Source organism: Psittacula echo, assembly GCF_963264785.1.
Source record: "Psittacula echo genome assembly, chromosome: 4".
Classification (NCBI taxonomy): Eukaryota; Metazoa; Chordata; class Aves; order Psittaciformes; family Psittacidae; genus Psittacula; species Psittacula echo.
In genome coordinates this window covers 111,068,342-111,087,234 of record NC_137738.1, presented here as the reverse complement: position 1 = coordinate 111,087,234, position 18,893 = coordinate 111,068,342, and the positions used below count along the sequence as shown (strand labels likewise).

At 39.0% G+C, this 18,893-nt stretch overlaps 1 protein-coding gene across 2 annotated transcripts in view; it reads right to left on the bottom strand.

Annotated features, from left to right (window-relative positions):
* The window catches only part of EHBP1 (EH domain binding protein 1), a 223,642-nt gene that overhangs the window by 38,304 nt on the left and 166,445 nt on the right, over positions 1-18,893 (bottom strand). Inside the window, exons 15-19 of one of the 2 annotated variants that reach the window (XM_080615103.1) lie at positions 14,614-14,761; positions 7,624-7,740; positions 4,435-4,559; positions 1,645-1,783; positions 1,388-1,494 (exon numbers count right to left, since the gene is read on the bottom strand). In XM_080615103.1, coding sequence (XP_080471229.1) covers positions 1,388-1,494; positions 1,645-1,783; positions 4,435-4,559; positions 7,624-7,740; positions 14,614-14,761 — 636 coding nt within the window. The remainder of the gene's footprint in view (positions 1-1,387; positions 1,495-1,644; positions 1,784-4,434; positions 4,560-7,623; positions 7,741-14,613; positions 14,762-18,893) is intronic. The other variant, XM_080615104.1, reaches the window with a different exon arrangement.

Here is an 18,893-nt window from a genome sequence, read left to right as displayed (position 1 = left end):
TCAGCTTCTTATTCAGGCAACAGGTATAACAATCACATCAGCATATTACTTCAAATAAAGATGTTTCAAATAAAGACATGTTCAAAGTGAAGGCTAATGGCATGGCTGAGCTCCCTGGACCAGCAACGAGCACAGAACTTTGAAATCTGGGGTATCTGAATTTAAATACATTATGCCCCATTAATTCAGTCCTTTTCTTTGTACACAGCAGCCAACAGTATCAGCACTAATGGAAACCCCTTTTCTACCTGTTACATAGCCAGAAAAACAACAACAAAACTCCCTGAGAGCAGTCCCTGAAAGAAAAAAAAGAAGAAAAAAAACAAAAAAGGGAAATCAGTCGGGGGAGCTGAGGTGATGTGCAGGCTATTGCCCTTCATCAACGATAATTAATTGAAAATAGTATGAAAACTTCCCTAATGTCAGCATGCATAATTGTTAACAATTGTTATTAAAAGATGAAAAATGCTGTGTCAGGCTGAAATATCCCAAGAGTTCATGTGTATCATCTGCATATATAATGTGAACTTACTGTGCCAGACCTTTTCAGCTCTGCAAAAGTACAACTGGGCTAAAAATAACTCCGGCTTGTACAAAGTTTGATGTTTTGGAGTAGATACGACAGTGGTACAAAATCACTACTCAGCTCTAGACTGCTTCAGCAAAAACGACAAATGTGTTTAGATAAATTGTGGACAGCAACAAACGACCACCATCAAAGGCTGTGTTGTGTTTTTCAGACAAAAATAAATTCAGGTTAAAACTTGTTCTTCCTGCTTCTGTCCCGCAGCTGTCCATCAAAACCAGCTTTCTCCCTGCGGTCTATCAAATATTTCCCTCACAAATCAATTTTACACATGATCAGCCCATACCCCTACTGAGCTGAACCTCCCCGTTAATTAAGTGAAGAAATTACCATATATATTATATTAATGCAAACATCATTCAGCTAGTAATTCACGGCTGATCTGGATAATGGAAAGGTTGAACACCCATTAACCCAAGCCAACAAAATGGGTTGGCTGAGAAATTCTAGCAGGTCTCATGTGACTCTTCCCTCTAACTGCAGCTCTGCGGTATCTGCTATTGTAATAATTAAAATCCTCCCGGTAGATCAATACTGGAATCTCTTTATGGGAAGTGCCCTGATGGAAATGTCTCAAGGAAGCTGGGGCTGTGGAACTCTGAAAAATTCATTTTTTTTATCTGACAATTATCACCACACTGCAGACTAATTCAACAGTGCACCCCTCTCACTCTGCTTTGAATGCACTGGAGATTGACATCTAAAAACCCCTAACATCTCATTTTAACAAATAAAGGCACTATTTCCACATACAGTTTGGAATTATCAGCAATCATGAAACCAGACAAAAAATTAATATACATTAAGCACTTCATCTTCTGATGGCTTCCTCTGAGTCTCAGTTATCGCAGCCTTCTCCTCATTTCCTCTCTTTGTATCTTCCTGTATTGATCTCTGCCTTTTCATCTCTTGAAAAAAGGGAAAAGACATGTAAAATTATTATAAAGCTTGATATTTATGTATTGAAATGTGGACTTACATTATCGGGTTTTCATATATTTATTGTTAAATATTATTAAATCATAAGATGGGAAAACAGGTTTTATATTTTCTCCTACCTGGTCTGTTCTCCACGTATTGACTGAAAGACTGGAGCTGAGTTTTTCTGACGGTAGAGTCCTTGCTGAACACAACAGGATTTCTAAACCGTTCTGCTGCTTTTTGTAATCGCTCAGCACGATGTTCCTCTGTTCCATTCTGCTAGGGAAAAAACCAGACACACAACAGTTTCTTTTGTTTACAAATGGGAAGACACAAATTCGAAAGGTACGTTTCGGTGAGGGGACAGGACACAGCTTTTGCAAAGAGGCTTTCACAACTCAGGCTGTGGTTTATATAGGATGAAAGTATCAGTTGCGGAATAAAGAAGAGTGATTAACTTTTCCCTATTTCTGTTTAACGTGTGGTGCAACGCCTGGCTTTTTGCTATATGTGGGCACCCTCCTGCAGGACTCTCTACTTAAACAGCCAGACCTATTAATTGTGACGGGCATTTGCCAGCGATGCTGATTTTAAAGGAAAAAATCACAATCCCTCCTTTGCAACTTTGATTTGCCAAGCACTGCGCGTGCTGCTGCCAAGTAGCGGCATCTCTACCCTTGAACACGATTTGTATCGTTTTAAAAGCGTGTTGCCTTTAGTCTGTCTCCCTGCCCGGTAAAGAAATCTGTCGTTTTCTGTAGTCCCACAGACTTGTATGACAAGAAGAACTAGTTTCTAATTTTATGCCCATTGAGATAAACCACTAATGCTGGATGAAGGCTAAAAGGTAGGATTATAATACTACCCCACTGAACTGCATTTCATCAACTATAACTTTCCAAAGCCAGATTTGTAAGTAAGCCCTTTACAGCTAAGGAAACTACAATTATCTTTTCCAGGGCTTCCTATGTTAATACTGGTAACAAATTCAAATGATTCTATCAACACGAAATATCCCAGAAGACTGAACCACCGCAGTGTGTGGAAGCTGCAGATACCGAGGTGCTGTGTACCAAACAAATATTTCATTTTATACCTAATCTTTTATTATTTTTATTAAGTGTTTTGAAAGTAAATAGGGAAAGGCTAAGATGCATGACTAATAGCTAAGCCTGCTGAATGCTGAAACTGGTTATCAAAAGCTACCAAGACTTTGCCCTTCCTCTGCATTGAGACAATTGGTAATGAGGGAGTTCTCCAATGGCCTATTCTCTAGCCTCAAGGAGGCCGGGGATACACAATCCCCAAGGGAAGGTAACAGTTTATCCTTTTCCACAAACACAGAATGCCTCATTTAGAAACGTGTAAACTGCATTTTATTAAAAAACAAATCCACCTCAATGCCAAGAGCTCCATGAGAACAGATGGATACCATATATTCCTTATAATGCTGCTTTCCAACTCTTCCTTAGAAAGACGCACACAGGGATAAACTGTTAAGTTGCACCTTTTGTGGGAGCACCTTAGAAAAAAAATTAATCAGCTCCTTCACAGAAGCTTTTTTTATAAAGAGAAATACCATTTTCATCAGGTTAGGTGATACCAAATTACCCTAAGAGATGGCCTGTGTGCCATTTGTCGAATTAAGCTCAAAAGAAAGTATTGCTCATATCCCCTGGATGACTTTTCAGCTGCACTAATCGGGTGGTTATGATTCCAGTTAAATAAAAGATGGTTTCCTGTTCTTAGCACAATAACCATCTGACAGCCTAAACCACAGTCTTTACCAAAATAAACAAACATGACTAATTTTTTAGGCCTGGCAACATGCTAAAATATCGGTGTGATTAGCCAGTAAATCCCATTTTAAGAAACCTTTTTATGACTGGGGACTTCTGCCACTTTACAAATGTATTCCTCTAAGCCCACTAATTCAGTTAGCCTTTTCAATCCATTGTATTATTCTTGGGCCAGCTTCATTTTGCATTAAATCCACTGCAGAAAGCTAAATTGAACGCAAAAATCAGACTTGATCCAGGCTTCCTTTTGTTCAAAGATAGAGACCGAAAGTCCTCTGCTGCTGCCACACACTTTCATCACCAATTTATAGGAACCGACAGTGTAAGGGAAAAGCAATGAAAGTCATTGTTTTGGGACTTCAAAGCATCTCTGTATCTGGGGAAGGAAATCCTTTCAGTCAGCAGTGCTTTCCCCACAGACTGCAGGTGGGTGAAAAGTTATACCCAACTGGAAGTGCCCCAGAGCCACAGGGATATTAATGACATACTGGGACTATTTTTTTCCTGAAGATATATAATAGTAAGAACACAAGGGGTCTAATTAAGAAAATGAAACTGAAAATTGATTGGTGTGCATTTTATGCTGAAGTTGTGAACATTAAAATAGGCAAAATGACCACATACACTATATAATAATTTCTATTTTCCTCAGAAGCACTTGTTGTCAAGCACCCAAGTATGCACACCTTTAAAGTGTACCAGGCTTAGTTTCAATAGAGAGAAAACTGAGGGTCAGGCTTGGGAAAGAAGCAAATCACTGAGAGTCCAATCCTCCTCATATCAAAGTCAGGGAGAATCTTGCTGCTGATCGCACCAGCAGCAGGATGGAGCCTGTGCAGCATTTCTGATTTAAATTACAAAACTAAGTCAGAACTAAGAGATGCTTCTTACATCTGTAAGTGTTATGCCAATGACAAGTACCAAGATCAGAAAAAAAAAGGAAAAGTGTTGATTAATCAACAGGAAAACATCCCAGTGCATCACAAACTATGCAACAGCACTGCCATAAAGATTTCCTGCGTTTCTTACTGGGAAGGATTTGATAAGAATTCATTTTCCTCCTCACAAAGTACAAACCTGAAATCGGAACACACAGGTACTGAGACAAAAGCATTAATCAAAACTTACCTTAATGTCTTGCTCTGAGCTATCAGTTACAGCTTTCTGAGCAGCACTGGAGAGTGAATTTGCCACCTGTGGCTGAGCTTCTAGGAGCTTCTTCAGCTTCAAATCCACCAACTTACTGTTTTGTTCTGCTAAATATGCAAATACCACATACAACAGAGTGAGATGCATTTAAATGCAGAGTCGCTACAACAATGTCGCAATTTAAAAGGTAGATTTAATTCACTTCGCCATCATTTCAAAATAAAGAAGTAAAAACTAGAAGGAAAATTATATCTATTTTTTGCAATTTGGATTGGTGTAGATTTGTGTAATGTACATAGATAATTCCTAACTTTTCTCAAGAAACATAAGTAGCACTCAGCTGAATAAGTAAATGTTCCTGAAGACAGTAGATGAAAACCACAGAAAACAGGCAGTGTTTAATTTAAGTTACTCTCAATCTGTACATCTCTATGCTTTAGTATAAAACCACACTTAAAAAGCCATTTATTTTAAGATGACGTATAACAATTTACCACATATTCTATGCACTGATAACCCCTCAAGTTTGTGAACTCCTAATTCATCCTACGGCTCCTTGGCACAGCTTCTCAAGTATCATTTCCAGTAATACTTTACTATGATTTATAGGATGTGTTGAAGCTGCGGGAGCCATAAAACACTTCGTAACTGCATCAATGGGACAGATTCAAAGTCTGCCAAAGCCCCCAAATTTTCTTCATTACTTTTAGCAACTTGGATCAGAGCCCAAAGAAGTAATAGTTGAGAATTTTACCTCCCAATAATGCTCATTCTGTACGTGATCGTTGACTATATGAATTTGTAACACACCTACACACACAGTTACCTACACATACACACATAATAAGGAGAAAGGTGTTAATAACAAACCACAGAGCAGGTCTACGGAGCTAACCCTGGGTAAGAAAGCAGAATAACACAGAGAAGCCCCTACACATACACTCTACATGTAGTACCACATCTGTGCCTTGGGTTAAATGCAGATTAAATAGCAGTTGGGACATATTTCTACAGGCACAGCCCGAGTTTTTCACTGCAGGCTGGTGACTTCTAGCTGGCATGGGAAGTGGAGCCATGACTGTTTTGCCACACAGCTCCTTCCAAGGTTTGGAGCACTCCGATTCATATTAGCCAAAATCTTTTTGGCATGCTGGCAATCAAATGATGCCTGCCACCAGCAGCGACAGGCTGGGATGGGTTATGACGGATAGTTTCCCTTTCCTCTGGCACACCCAGTCAGGGTGTCCTTAATTGAGGCTCACATGTAAGTACATGCACATTCTCGTAGGTTTATACATAAACATCATGTAATAACTATGATATAAGAGGTTCACATTTTATCAGATACATTCATAGCAGTGTAGGGTAGAAGTTCTGACAAATACAGACAAACACAGTACTTAAACCCAACAACTGGCAGTAAAAATAGTAATAAAAAAGGTTTTCTCTTCTTGAGAGATATGGGAGGGACTAAGATCCAGCAGGGGACAAATCAATTAAGATGGTCAATAATGATCCCAAATGTAAAAAGTCCTTTATAGTTTTGTGTGTAGGTGCTCCTGGGAGATTCTGCCTTCATTAGAACTTGGTATGAATCAGCAGAATTCCACCAAAATCTGTGTGCACTGATTTCTGCATTAGATTGCTTTCTGTATTATTGCCTCTTCCTTACTCAGTTGTACCTCTGGCTACTGTGCACACTGAACTGCAAAATGATGTCCCAGTTTTTCTCCAGTGTCTTCCCATGGTGGAGATGAAGTGTTGGGTAGTGAGTTTGTACCCCTGAGAAGACATCTCAGGAAAAAAGGCCCACAGAAGTAAATGTTGGTAAGTCACTGGGGTGATGTGACAGGAATATTCATTTACTGATTCTCTGTTCCTTCTAAAATGAACTGGTATTAATTGGAATATTATTTGACAGGATTCTGCTCTAAATCAGCTTAATTCAAATGCTGGAAATACTAAAAATATTTTCTTCTGTGTTTGGAAATCCTCAAGTAAAAAAAAAAAAAGGACATGACTCAAATCTTTCACATTCAAAGAAGACTAGAAAGTGCTACATACACATCATTGACAGGTTAATTTACAAAGAGTAAATACTAAATGAAGTGTTTTGATTTAATATATTATGGGCCACACATTTGAGTTCAGCTGGCATGGGCAGAACCAAGTCAGAGGATGCTGTAAAGAAGCTCTCTCTTGTACTGCCTTTTTCCTTGATGCTGTCCCTGTGCCTTGCACACTTCTCTGCGCTCGAGCTAACTCGTAGTAAGCAGAAATGTCCTGGCAGAGAAGCTCACCACACTACAAAGATGCCCTCAGCACTCTCCAGGGCTGCTGATAACAGGCAGCCTGGTACAGAGAACAAACTCCTTCAGCAACTCTCTGCAAGCAGAGGAGCCCTTTGCTGATGGGCATCTCCCTTGTAAGATCCTGACATACTTATCATCATATTTATCATCTGAACTCCAGTTCTGCTTGATTATTTTTGAAAGGGGAAATAGCACTACTATGACTTATTACTTGACCAGCATGTGATTTGATAATGCAAGCATTTCTACAAGAATATGAACACTTTTAAAATGTGTTACTTAAAAAAACCTAGTATTTGAACACTAAAAAGCAAATAAAGTAAGTAAAATTCCATTCAAATTTATACCTCTATGCCACCACTGGAGCAACAAGGTATAAACATACTAGCTGGTCCTTGGGAAGGAACTGAAGTGTTACCAAGTCTGTGTGGACATATAAAGCCATGTTTGCTCCTTTTCACCGAGCAGATGGGCCAGGATGTCAGTGCAGAGAGCAGCAGCTGTACTCATCAAGGTAATTGCTCACTTCTCTGCCTACTTTGCTTTGCTGGAACAGTCCAGGCAGGGTGCTTTCAGGTGGCTCTGCTTTACAAATCTGGCCTGGGGTCCCCTTGCCCATCAAACAAGCAAGAGAATTTAAATCTGCCATTGTTGGAAATAATGATTTTGCTGCTGATACTAAATTTCAACTAAACATGAATGCAAAATACTTAAACAGAATAAGCATTAGGTTTTAAAAGACTTGAAAAGACACAAAGGAATAAAGCTATGACAGAGAGAAGCAGCACACCAGTACTTATATGATGATGGAGTGTTAGTCATGCAAAATACACAAAATAGCCATTATTTAAATTACCCGTTGAATCAAGGTCATTTTGTAGGTTAGTAAGCTCATCTCCACCTCCAGTAACAGAGCATTCAGGAACCTCCTCATTAGTATCTATCTCAATATTATCATCATCCTCATCCTCATCTGTAGGAACATACAGCATTAAGGTTAGTATTTTCTTATGTACATGCACTGCATCATTAAAACAAAAAATGAATGCTTTATAGAACAAGCTGAGTTATGATAAAAATGCAAATCATGAAATAAGTCTGGAAGCAGATTTCACTGTGTCCACTCATGGATTTATCTTTAAACTGATGCAATTCAACATATGTACAGGGAGCTCTGCTGGAAACTCCTGTTACAATAAAGGTAAAGTCTTGCCTCAGCAGTAGCTGTTCTCTGTGCTGAATCTCTGGCTAAATCTGAAAAGCACACATGCTTTTCCTTATAACTCAAGTCAAAATAATTTCTCTAGCCTTTCAGTTCTCTATAAAGCAGAATGGGTGCCGATGCTAGCATATGGCAGGTTTGGATAGGTTCGGCCAGCAGAAGGACCTGGGAGCTGTGGTCTCTTGGGAAAGGTGGCAGCTCCAGGTACTTAGTTCCTAGCTTGGTGAGACTTGCTTCTCCTTACTTTGCACAGAATATCACAGAACTGTGATCTCTGCACCTTGCTTAGGTGCTAGTCTCTGATACAAAGAGGAAAAACTACCACCCGGAACATCATGCTTAGCAAGTGCTGACCTTAGGTGTAGTAGCCAGAGCATACTCAGAGATTGCTGCCTTACTGCACCACTTTGAATCAGCATTGTTTGCAAGCTACATACATTTTAAGTATAATAATAATTGTAATTATACTTCATATTTTTAATGGGATCTTTCTACCCTGTTTCTCAGAGCAAGTTATGAATATAACTTGTAAATGAGCCCCATAATGTTTTATGAAGTAGGCGATTATTATAATTGCAATTATGACAATGATGTAGGTAAATTACGGCACAGAAAGAGTAAGTAACCTGAAGAAGATCAAATAGCAAGTGCTGAATTGTGAAGCAGATCCCAGAAAAAATCCTGACTCACATTTTCAATACAAATATATAATGAAAGTCCATAAAAGCTAGATTAGTACTTTCAAAGCACATAGCTGCATTGTTTTTACACCCTTTTAAGTCTCATATCAAATGCTATCTACACTTGTTCAGACTTATATGAACATTTTTGTCCTATGTATGTATGCATGCATGTAAAAATGACAAAAAAGAGAAGGCTGGAATGTGTACGGAGAAAGAAGATACACAGTAACTGAAGAAACTTTAAAACACTTCACAATACGAAAAAATATTAATTATAATTTCAGCACATTGGTACATTCAAACACCATATAAACAAAAAGGACCCTAAACATAGTACCAAGATGCCATAATTCTGAATACCAGAAAGTTAGGAAAGTTTGAACCAGGATTGGTGCTGATCACTCATCATCTGTCACTGAAATACACTGAACTTCATCCCCAGACCTGAGTTTGCACTTCAGGCCCGCACTGCTGACATGAAGCTCACACAGTTGTTTCATTTCTTTACCTCTTTATCTCCACAGTCCCTATAATTCCCATTTTAGGAGCCTGCTGACATTTTTATACGTCTGCTACTGTTTTCTAACCAGCTGCTCCTTCAATTTCTCTGTAATTAATCAATGTCTTTCATAGACCTCTGCTGATTCAGGGTACGGTTCTTGCTGCGACAGACAGGACCAAAGATGTTTCCATTTCAGTCCTGTTCAACATCTGTTGCACGTATGATGGAGCAGCAGTGTGTGAAGTAGGACCCCTGTGTTTCAGCTGGCCACCATGACTTCCCTGGGCTCCTCTCCACTAATTCTCAATGGTCCCTGGAAGAGTCAGCTTTCTTCCAAACTGCCCCAGCTTGAGCCAGATGGATGGAGAACATCTCTTCCCAGCCAAAGCAGGATCAGTGACCAGACCTGGGATCTGACAGATGGTGTTTCAGGTGTACAACTGCATGGGCAGAAACACTCAGGACTCTCTACAACATCCTTTCTGCTGCAGAGAAATTCACACAAATCATTCTGTCATCTGTACTCTAGTCCAGTAGTAGTGCAGAGGTAGGTCACCAAAGTAGAAGGGCACGGTGTGATCATCATGGAGAAAGGGGCAGGGTAAAAAGCAGATTGAAGAGAAAAAAAAGAATGCTAAAGCAGCAACAGCAACAATTTTTTAAGTTCTGAATTTTCTTCAAAGCATCTCTACTTTTTCTAATGAGGACCTAGACTTCTCACAAGATTTTATGATTGTGTCACAGAAATCCAGTGGCACTCAGGCCACGGTACTCTCAAACACATCCTGGAGATCACAGAGGCACACTGAAAACATGACTCGGCTAAAGCAGCAAAGGGCCATGGATATTTGGAAAAGGTGGAAGAGAAAGAAAGATGAGCACTGCTGCTGCAGGGGGGAAACCAAATCCACCCCAAAGCCTAGAGACAGGCAATGACTTTCCAAAGCACCCAAAGAAGTCAGCTTGCAAGGTCAGCTCACAACTACCAGTCATCCAGCAGGATGCTGGATGTGTCAAAACAAGCTAAACAAGATGACAGTGTTTAAGACCGCTGCATACTAAGGGAATGCTTAGATTAGATTATTTGATTTTCTTTAATTTAATGTAGCAAGATCAGAGGCACTGTCTTTGACACCACCATTTAAGGTAACAAAAGAGATGGGAATGTCGAAGACACCAGTTCCTAGTGTCAAATAATGACCTGACCTAGTATTTAATTTAAAGTTGGCAAGCTTTGGCTGAGTATGATTATCAGGACATTTACACTTTATTAAACAAGCAACAAAAAAAATCAATTAAAAGCATTCATTTGAAGTAATTTTAGAAATTTTCAACTATCTTTCAAAATCTACAGATTCCTTGCTTTACACTCCTCTAGGTTTTGTTGGTTTCCTTTCCAGTCCAATGTTCTTCCAGTGTATTAAAAAGGGAAATGTGTTTAGGGAGCATGTTACAACAAGATTTTGCAATTAGAAATGATAAAATGAACAACATAACGAAGAGATAACGTATCTTTTATGAAAAGAACAAATTATTAGTGTGAAAAACTTAAAGCACTTGGTCTAGAACCAAGGCATGAATTGAGAAGAGTAAAGAACTGCTTCCTTGAAAAGTATGTACATGTGGATCCTAGAAAGACAGCAAAGCTTTACTATGTTGTGAAGAAACAAACAAAATTAAAGATAAAAGGATTAAGTCAACAACTAAACAGCAATGATCATTACCTATACAGCCTGAACTGCAGCCTGGACTGAAGAGAGCAAAATAAGAATCTCTTGGAATCAAATGGGGATGCCAGAATATTGGTGGAAAAAAGATCCAGAGGCATTTTATAGCTCTTATGTCTTACTATTCAGATTAAGCTCAGGCATAATTTGTGGTTAAACTGATATTCTCTTGACTTGGTTTAAGCTTGTCCACATGTGAAGGAGTTGCAGTAGACTGCATTAATTTCAAGATGAAGTTAAAAAGGAACTATTTGCCTAGAAAGGTAAAAGTATTGATGGGGTTTAGATCACATTAGTGGGAGAAGCGTATATAAACTGCTTCCGGAGTTGCATGAACAGTGCTTGCTCTTTAGGGAAGATGCCTCTAGCCTCCAGGATTGTCTCTGGGAAATCCTTAAAGCCTGTGGATATTCAGATATTTAGTTTATTTACTTTCAGGTACAGAGTTCACTTTTAGTCTACAGGATGTTACAGGAGCATCTGAACAGTAATAAAGGAAGCAAAGGCAGGGAATGGAAGAAATGCAGGATCTTAAGACTTATGATCAGTGTACAAGAAAACCAATGTCAGGATAAAAAAGTACAGCAGTAACTGCCAACAGATAGAAATACTGCCTGTTAAAAATATTACACTGAGGACTATGCACTGCTTTATGAGTTGGAGACTAAGCACAATGAATAAGCCTGAGCTAGCACGTGCATTTCCTCAAATCACTGTCTCTGAAGTAGAATCTGTAACATACCCTGAAAACTTCAAGCATACAAGTGCAAGGTAATGCCAGCTGGTGCTCTCTGGCAAGTTTTTCAATTGCACCTTTTCAGCTTTTGTTATTAATTCCAAAATTTTTCAAAACTGTTTTTTTCTTACAATACATTTGGAAGCTCCTATTCCTGTGTTTTCCCCTCCCTGCTCCTCTAGCATTTCTTTGCCGTGCTGTCTTGTGTCCATCCTCTTCTCCCCTCCCAGTTCTGCCTATTTCTGGCACTTTTTACACCAAAACTTCTTCACACTATGCCTGTCTCACCCCCTATCCTCTCCTTTGTTCCCTCCCTCTGCTCTTTACTGACCACCTCCAGATCTAAGACACATCCTTACAAAGCCGCCATCTCAAATGAAGGATGGAGATGTGCCAAGGAGTAAAGAAAACACACTACCCAAATCCCAAAGGAGTAGACGGGTGTCCCACTGCACGGAGACAATACCTAGATAAGATGTCAATTCATTTGTCCCGTCGCTGCTGGGAAAAGGGAGGATATTTGGATTCCTATCTTGATACTGTCCCTGGACCCATCTCAAGGCATCCATCCCCTTATCAGCCTGAAGCTAGTAGGACATCTAATAAATTTGAAGCTGCCATCCCAAACCCTCTGGCAGTTGGCAGGAAAAAAGTATTTTCTGTCTCACTTGCCAAATAGCCTACGAAGAAGACTGGATTTTGTAGCAAAGGATGCTGCTTATCCAGGAAAGTTTCAACCTGCCACAGGCATTTGAGTTTTTCACACCATGATTAAATAAAGCCTTTTAATAGAGAAAGTAGCACCCATGCCAAAGCATGAAACTCTTAATGAACATACAGAAACACTGAAAGAGATCACATTTTCACCTGCAATGGTTAGCAAGAAGATAGTCTTTAAAAACACCAAAATCCCAAAGCTGAAATGTCACCGTTTTGTGGAATAACTGAACCGAGAGAAAGGAAAATGATTTGGTACGTTCCCTTTTTGTAAATTAAAAGGTAGCAATCAATGCAGAAGAAGAGATTAATGAAGCATAATAGACAAGAGAGCTGGGAAGACATAAGATATTACTATAAGCTTGTTTTGGGTATTGTATAGCGAATATAGGACTATACACAGAAAAAAAACCTACTACATGTGAATACAGTCAGGAGTAATATTCAGAGTCCGGTTGTAAAAAGCAGACTGTCCATTATATCCTAGGTTTTGGTGGAAATAACAAAATGAAAGAGAATAAACCCAGAAATAATTATAATTTGTTTGGTTTATAAAGCATTGGTGCCGCTTCACAAAACTACTGCACTTCGGAAGAACAAATTTCTTGAGTGAAGATACAGCGTGGTACTTGACACTGCAAGTGGTGTGGTATAAGTATATGGAAGATGGGCCATAAGGAAAACCTTCTGACAATCAGTAAGTAGAAGGAAGTGCTATAAAATGCACATTGACATGATAAAAGCAAAGAGGGATAAAAAGAGACAGGGAAAGCTGGCAGTCCAAAAGAAGTTCCAACAGCTTGGCTGAACCCCACAGGTCTAGTGGTGATAACTTCATAAACAAGTTGTCATCGGTTCTGATACCGTCTCTTCCTTTAATAACACTGAAACTCTCAGAATGCATATGCAATATATATATATATAAATATTTATTTTTTTAATATATATGTACAGTTACCTCTGAGTCTGTTTATAAACTGAACAAACGGTAGGAAGAGCAATAGCAAAATTCAGAAGAAAATATGAACAGTCACTGTGACAGAACAGGGTAGCTACTATTCAGCTGAACACTCTGATATACCCAGAAAGCATACCTTACTTGGAGGGTATAGATGGCAGGAACAACTATGTACAGGCACGATAAAACAGTGAGGAGGGAGTAATTACCATGTAGGATGAGGAATCATAAATTGTGAAGAGGGATGAAGAACACCATAGTCTACCTAATATACAAGTACCATGGCACTTTGCTCAGCATCACTCCCTCCCCATCAAGGAGATAATTTCCCTATTTACCATGAAAATGAGTTATGTGTATAAGCTTGGTTTACTAGACAAAGAGTGAAAAACTGAAGACCAGGCCCAAACTGTACAACTAACTGCTTTTCTCTTTGGTGTAACATGGAACAGAATTGTCAGCGTTCAGTTAAACTACATTTAAATATATATGCACATAAAAGACATACTACAGAGAAGAAAAAATACTGCTTTTGAATCTACATTTGTTGTGAACGTACAGCTGGATTTTGCTGACACTTTGGCTTACATGTTAGTATGAGAAACACAATTTCCCCTTAGAATATGTAGAAGACACTAAAAGCAGGAAACCTATACTGAAACATGTGCTCAGCACCCATTCAAGTTTGAGTGACACTACATTACTCCAGTTCGTAGCACTGGCAGGTATATGAATTTTAATGACATTTCAAAGTCCGTTTAATAACATTATATCAATATTACAACTCAAAACCTGTAAAGGCAAGTGGTATGTCAAAACACTGCCATTTAAAATCAAAAGGTTGCTGTCCCCACCTCCCATAGTCTGCCTTTAAAATTATCTTCTCAAGCAGTCTTTCAAACACATTTAATATAAAATAATGATTCTTAGGTATTTCTAACGTTGTCTTCCCCCAAATTATGTTCATGCTCCTGTATAAAAATATATATGGAAAAGATTTTAATCAACAATCATAAAATTCTACAAAACTGTGGGTAATGGCAAATCTGTAAATAATGGGCCAATGTGAGCTACTTGTTCACATAACATCTACTTCTTTCAATCACATATATGTTTTTCTTGGAAGTGCTGGAAATTAAATGATCACAATGGTTTATTTAGGAAACCTATCTACAGCCAGGTCTTTCGATATGTGCACATGATGAACAACAACGTTTTGAAGTGTGAATAGAAGTGATACCCAAAAAAGGCTCTGGTTTCTAGGTTACCATAGGAGTAAGATACAAGGTTCCTCAGCTCACCTCCAGATGCCTTTGACCTTTCTTTCAACTTTTCTGCAGCCATTTCACTGTAGCTGGGAAGTTCTGACATCTTCACTCCAGATCGAGCTTCTGCTATTAGCTGACGAGCTCTCTCTCTCAGCTGCCGACGCCGCTCTTCATCTTGCTGCTAAGATATATTGAACAGTTGCCAACTCAGTAATTGACAGAAATGCAATTTCATTCTCAATCTGATCATCATGATAGTAACTGGTTTACAGCATGGTGCTTGGCCCACATTATAAATAGGATGCTCGATATCAGTTGGGTGTCACACCACAATTTTTAAAGACATCCATGAATCAGATTATTTTTTTAAAGCATCCCTCAAATTATTAATGCACTGGGAACCTAATTATTTGCAATTTAAAGCATTTATAAATTATCTTATATAAAAATAACTTGCTGAAAACTCTCAGACACTTCTGTCTCAAAGTAGTAACTACAAAAAGTTTTACCGTGGCTATAAAAATGGTTTTACTAAATTGAATGACTTGTTTGAGTAATATTCTCTCACAGAACTGAAATGAGAAGTCAGATGTTGCTCTCGGTTACTCCAATCACCAAGCTGACTTCAAAGAGAAAAATGACATCAAATCTGAGACATGGAAAGGAATCTAATCCTTCGGCTTCAATGGATACATCTTTTAAAAGAAAACCCCAACGAACTAATGAAGATTAATGACAGAACAATAGATGCCAGAGCAGAAAAGACTTTGCATTGCTTTAAAACACTTTACTAGTGGGGTTTTGGTCAGTAATTAAAGAGATCATATTGGAACCATCCCAGACAGTGCTGCCCCTCTAAAGCTTATGAAGCACAATATTTCAGTTACATAAATGAGCAAAGGTTCACAGCATAAAACTCTACAAAAGACTTATCCATCCTACTAAAAATAATATTAACAAAAAGATGTGTTTAAACTTATCTACAAAAATACACTAAGCCATAATGGAAACCATTTCATTTTTTACCTTAAACACTTGATTTTTTCAAAGTTAGGACTGTTTCCCCCCTGCCCTCAATATTAGAAACACTCACAAGCACAACAGAGTTTGGCTTTAAATCAAATCTGCCGGTAAATTTATATTATTGACATAATGACCAGGATAAACCCAGGTACAGGCAGTTGACCTGAACTAAGTGGGATACAGCAAACTGCTGAATTTTGGAGAGCTGTCCTGGCAGCCTTCCCACCAGCCCAAAAACTGAGCATCTCACACCTGCAGATGCTGGTGAGAGCTGCTGCTAAGTGCTATTTAGTTTAAGCAATCATTAATAAAACAAGTGCAAAATACTAATTAGGTACATTTTACCCATTTCCATGTAAATTGTTTGTTTGTAGCTATTTACTCAGCATTGTTCTTGGCACAATAGAAAAAATGCAAATGACTGAATCAGAATGCAGCCCTAATGGGACTTTCTGTTTATAACCATTAGCCCAGAGGTGTGCTGTAATTCAATCCTCCAGCAGCAAGATTTAGCCTCATTAACAGCTTGCATGGGCAGGTTACAACTCATAAAACCCTACAGTAAACAAAGTATATGGACACAGCACAATATCTTGTCTCTGAGTGACAGAACCCTGATTCCCTATCAGATTGTCTTGATTTACTTTTCTCCTAATATCCTTCCCCTGGAAAGACAATTCTGCCTGGGCCCTGCAAGGCAGCAGGATGGCACATTGGCTTTGTTTGCTTTCTCACCCTTTAACTTCCCAGAAGGCACAGAGCAACAGTTCTATCAGAAACTTATTTGGTAAAGTACACATTAAAAGGACAACCGGAAAGCTCCCCCCCCCCCCCCCCCCCCCGCTCCTATGCACTAAAATAGATCAATTTCATTTCATTTCTAGCCAGCCAACTGACACAGCAACTGATTTTATTTCAACTCGTGGTATTTGGTAACATTAATTACATTGAATTTTACATGAAATAAAACTGCTCAAATCTCTACTATTTGTAGTACTATTCTACTTGTGGTTTTGACTTCAATGACTTTCAAGAAAGAATGTGCAAAATTTGTATTAAGATTCCCATGTGGTTTAACATCAAACAATTTAATATACTACAGCACATATAGTTTGAAAGAAGGCCAGTTACGTATTTGTGACAAAAATGCCCTAAACTAAGCAGGCTGCTTCCCCCCTCTTTCTCTCCCCTCCTCCTGAAAGAGAACTTGTATCCTGAATTATTAGCATAGTCATTAACATCCCGGGGATATCCAAGCAAACACAGATTACTGTGGCTTGTGTTTGTGCTGACTAAGGCAATCATCACCAGTGGATAAGAGAAAAACCACCCTAGTACTTGCTTAAATTCAATTCAGGTATTTGAACCCTCAGTTACAAGGAGTTCTGACTTGCCAGAAGAAACAGTGGTGGAAGGAGAAATGAAACCGAGAGAGTTAGAAGTAGGTAGATTAAGTTCTGAGGTACAGAACAACTATTAAACAGCAAATCAATCCCCTAGATTTTGGAATGGAAGTGCTCGGGGTAAGTATGGAGGCAGGAATATAGATATTAAAAAAAGAGAGGAGACATGAAGAGAAGCTCTGCACCGAGAAAGGACCATGCAAACGCACATGCAGTGATCTTCTTCCTGTACAGTTGAAGAGAATACTCAGTAAAGTCTTTCGCTCTCTGACATGAACCTGACATGCCAAAGAGACATTAAAGTTTGCTCTGTTATTTTCCCCCAATTGCTTTGTAATGGTCTAAAGATCTGCCATGCGGATGCACAGCGAGGAAAACTTCACCATTTAAGGACAAACTCTTCAAGAATAAGTAATGTAATTCCTTGTTTCCCTCCTATAAAAATGTATTGGTATGCAATTTTTATATTTCACAGTTCACCGACATCTCGGCAAGCTTTCTTCCACTGCTTCAATGGTGCTACTTTTAATTTTATCCTCCTTAGTCCTAGTAATTAAAGTGATCAGCAGTGGCATCCCAACGGCTTTGACACAGCTACAACCCCCTCGCAGACTCCGGCTTTTAAGGGGAAGGGGAAGGGAAAGAAAAAAAGGACGGGAGTTTCATTTCACTGGAACAAGAAAATCAAGCTTCTCCAATCCTCAACTTTATCCAATTGTTCTTTCAGCAGCCTTTGGATCTTAAGAAACAAATAAAAATGGCTGCCATTAGGGGGTCTTTTTTGTACTCGCCGCAGACGGCAATGACTGACATTACTTTGGCCAAAAATGATGTCGTGGATTTGGGAAGGTGGATTCGAATGGGAAACACTGGAGGGGCAGTTTCCAAGATCATTACGCGGCCAGCGATGTTGTTCAGCTGCAGCAGAAGCCGAGAGCTGATCAACTCAGTAAAAGACTGAGAGTGGTGGAGTTTAAAACCCATGTCCTTAAATCACTAAAAATCCTGCAATCTCTGTGTTTTCAAATAAAACCCCAACCCCAACCCTCTGCCAGGGATTTTCAGTCATCCTTTGGCAGAATTTTGGGAGGATCCAAACTGAGTGTACACCAGAAGTCTGACAATGTGTTATCCTCTATAAAAAATGTTATCCTATGAGCTGCATTTATTTCATGTTTAAAAAGGAATTTTTTCCTCCCAGTCTATGGACAGGGTAAAGAAAAGTGGTAAATTAGTGATACTCCACAGCAACAAAATTAAACCAGAATTGTGCCTATGAGGGGGAGCGATTCCTGTGGTTGTAGGTTTCAAAATTGTCCGTGGTCTGCCCCGAGTGCACAGCACATCTAAGAGAAAGAACTTGACTGCCACCTCTTTCATCATGAGACAGGAAGAACGGCTCTGTTATTAGCCATTCAGAAAGAAAAAGACTTCTGTGCTTGTCCAGAGGCAAGGATTACCAAAATGTACCTATTCAGTTAGCAGAGAAGACAGAATCAAAAATAAAGAAAAAATAAAATTACACGAGTTTTAAAGGTTTTGGCAGGTTGGGTTTTACTGTGACCTTGATCGGCTCTTGTTTGAGTAAATAGGATTTGGGATGAAACATTAGAACTGTTTAGCAGATCTTTTCAAACCATTTCAAACTTTTCTTATGTTGGTTTATAATATAACCAGACATGCTTGTAAATGGCCACACCTGCTCATTTCTCTGGGGATGGCCTGATCTCTGCCTTTTCTAACAAAGAAAGGATGCGAGAAAAAAAATTAGCCTTTCTTGTTGCAAAACAGAGTGGAAAGTCAAAATCTTTCTCAAGTTTGTCCCATCTGGTCAGATTAAATCTTTGATCACCCTGGGGACCACATTCATGTTTGGTCTCTACTACA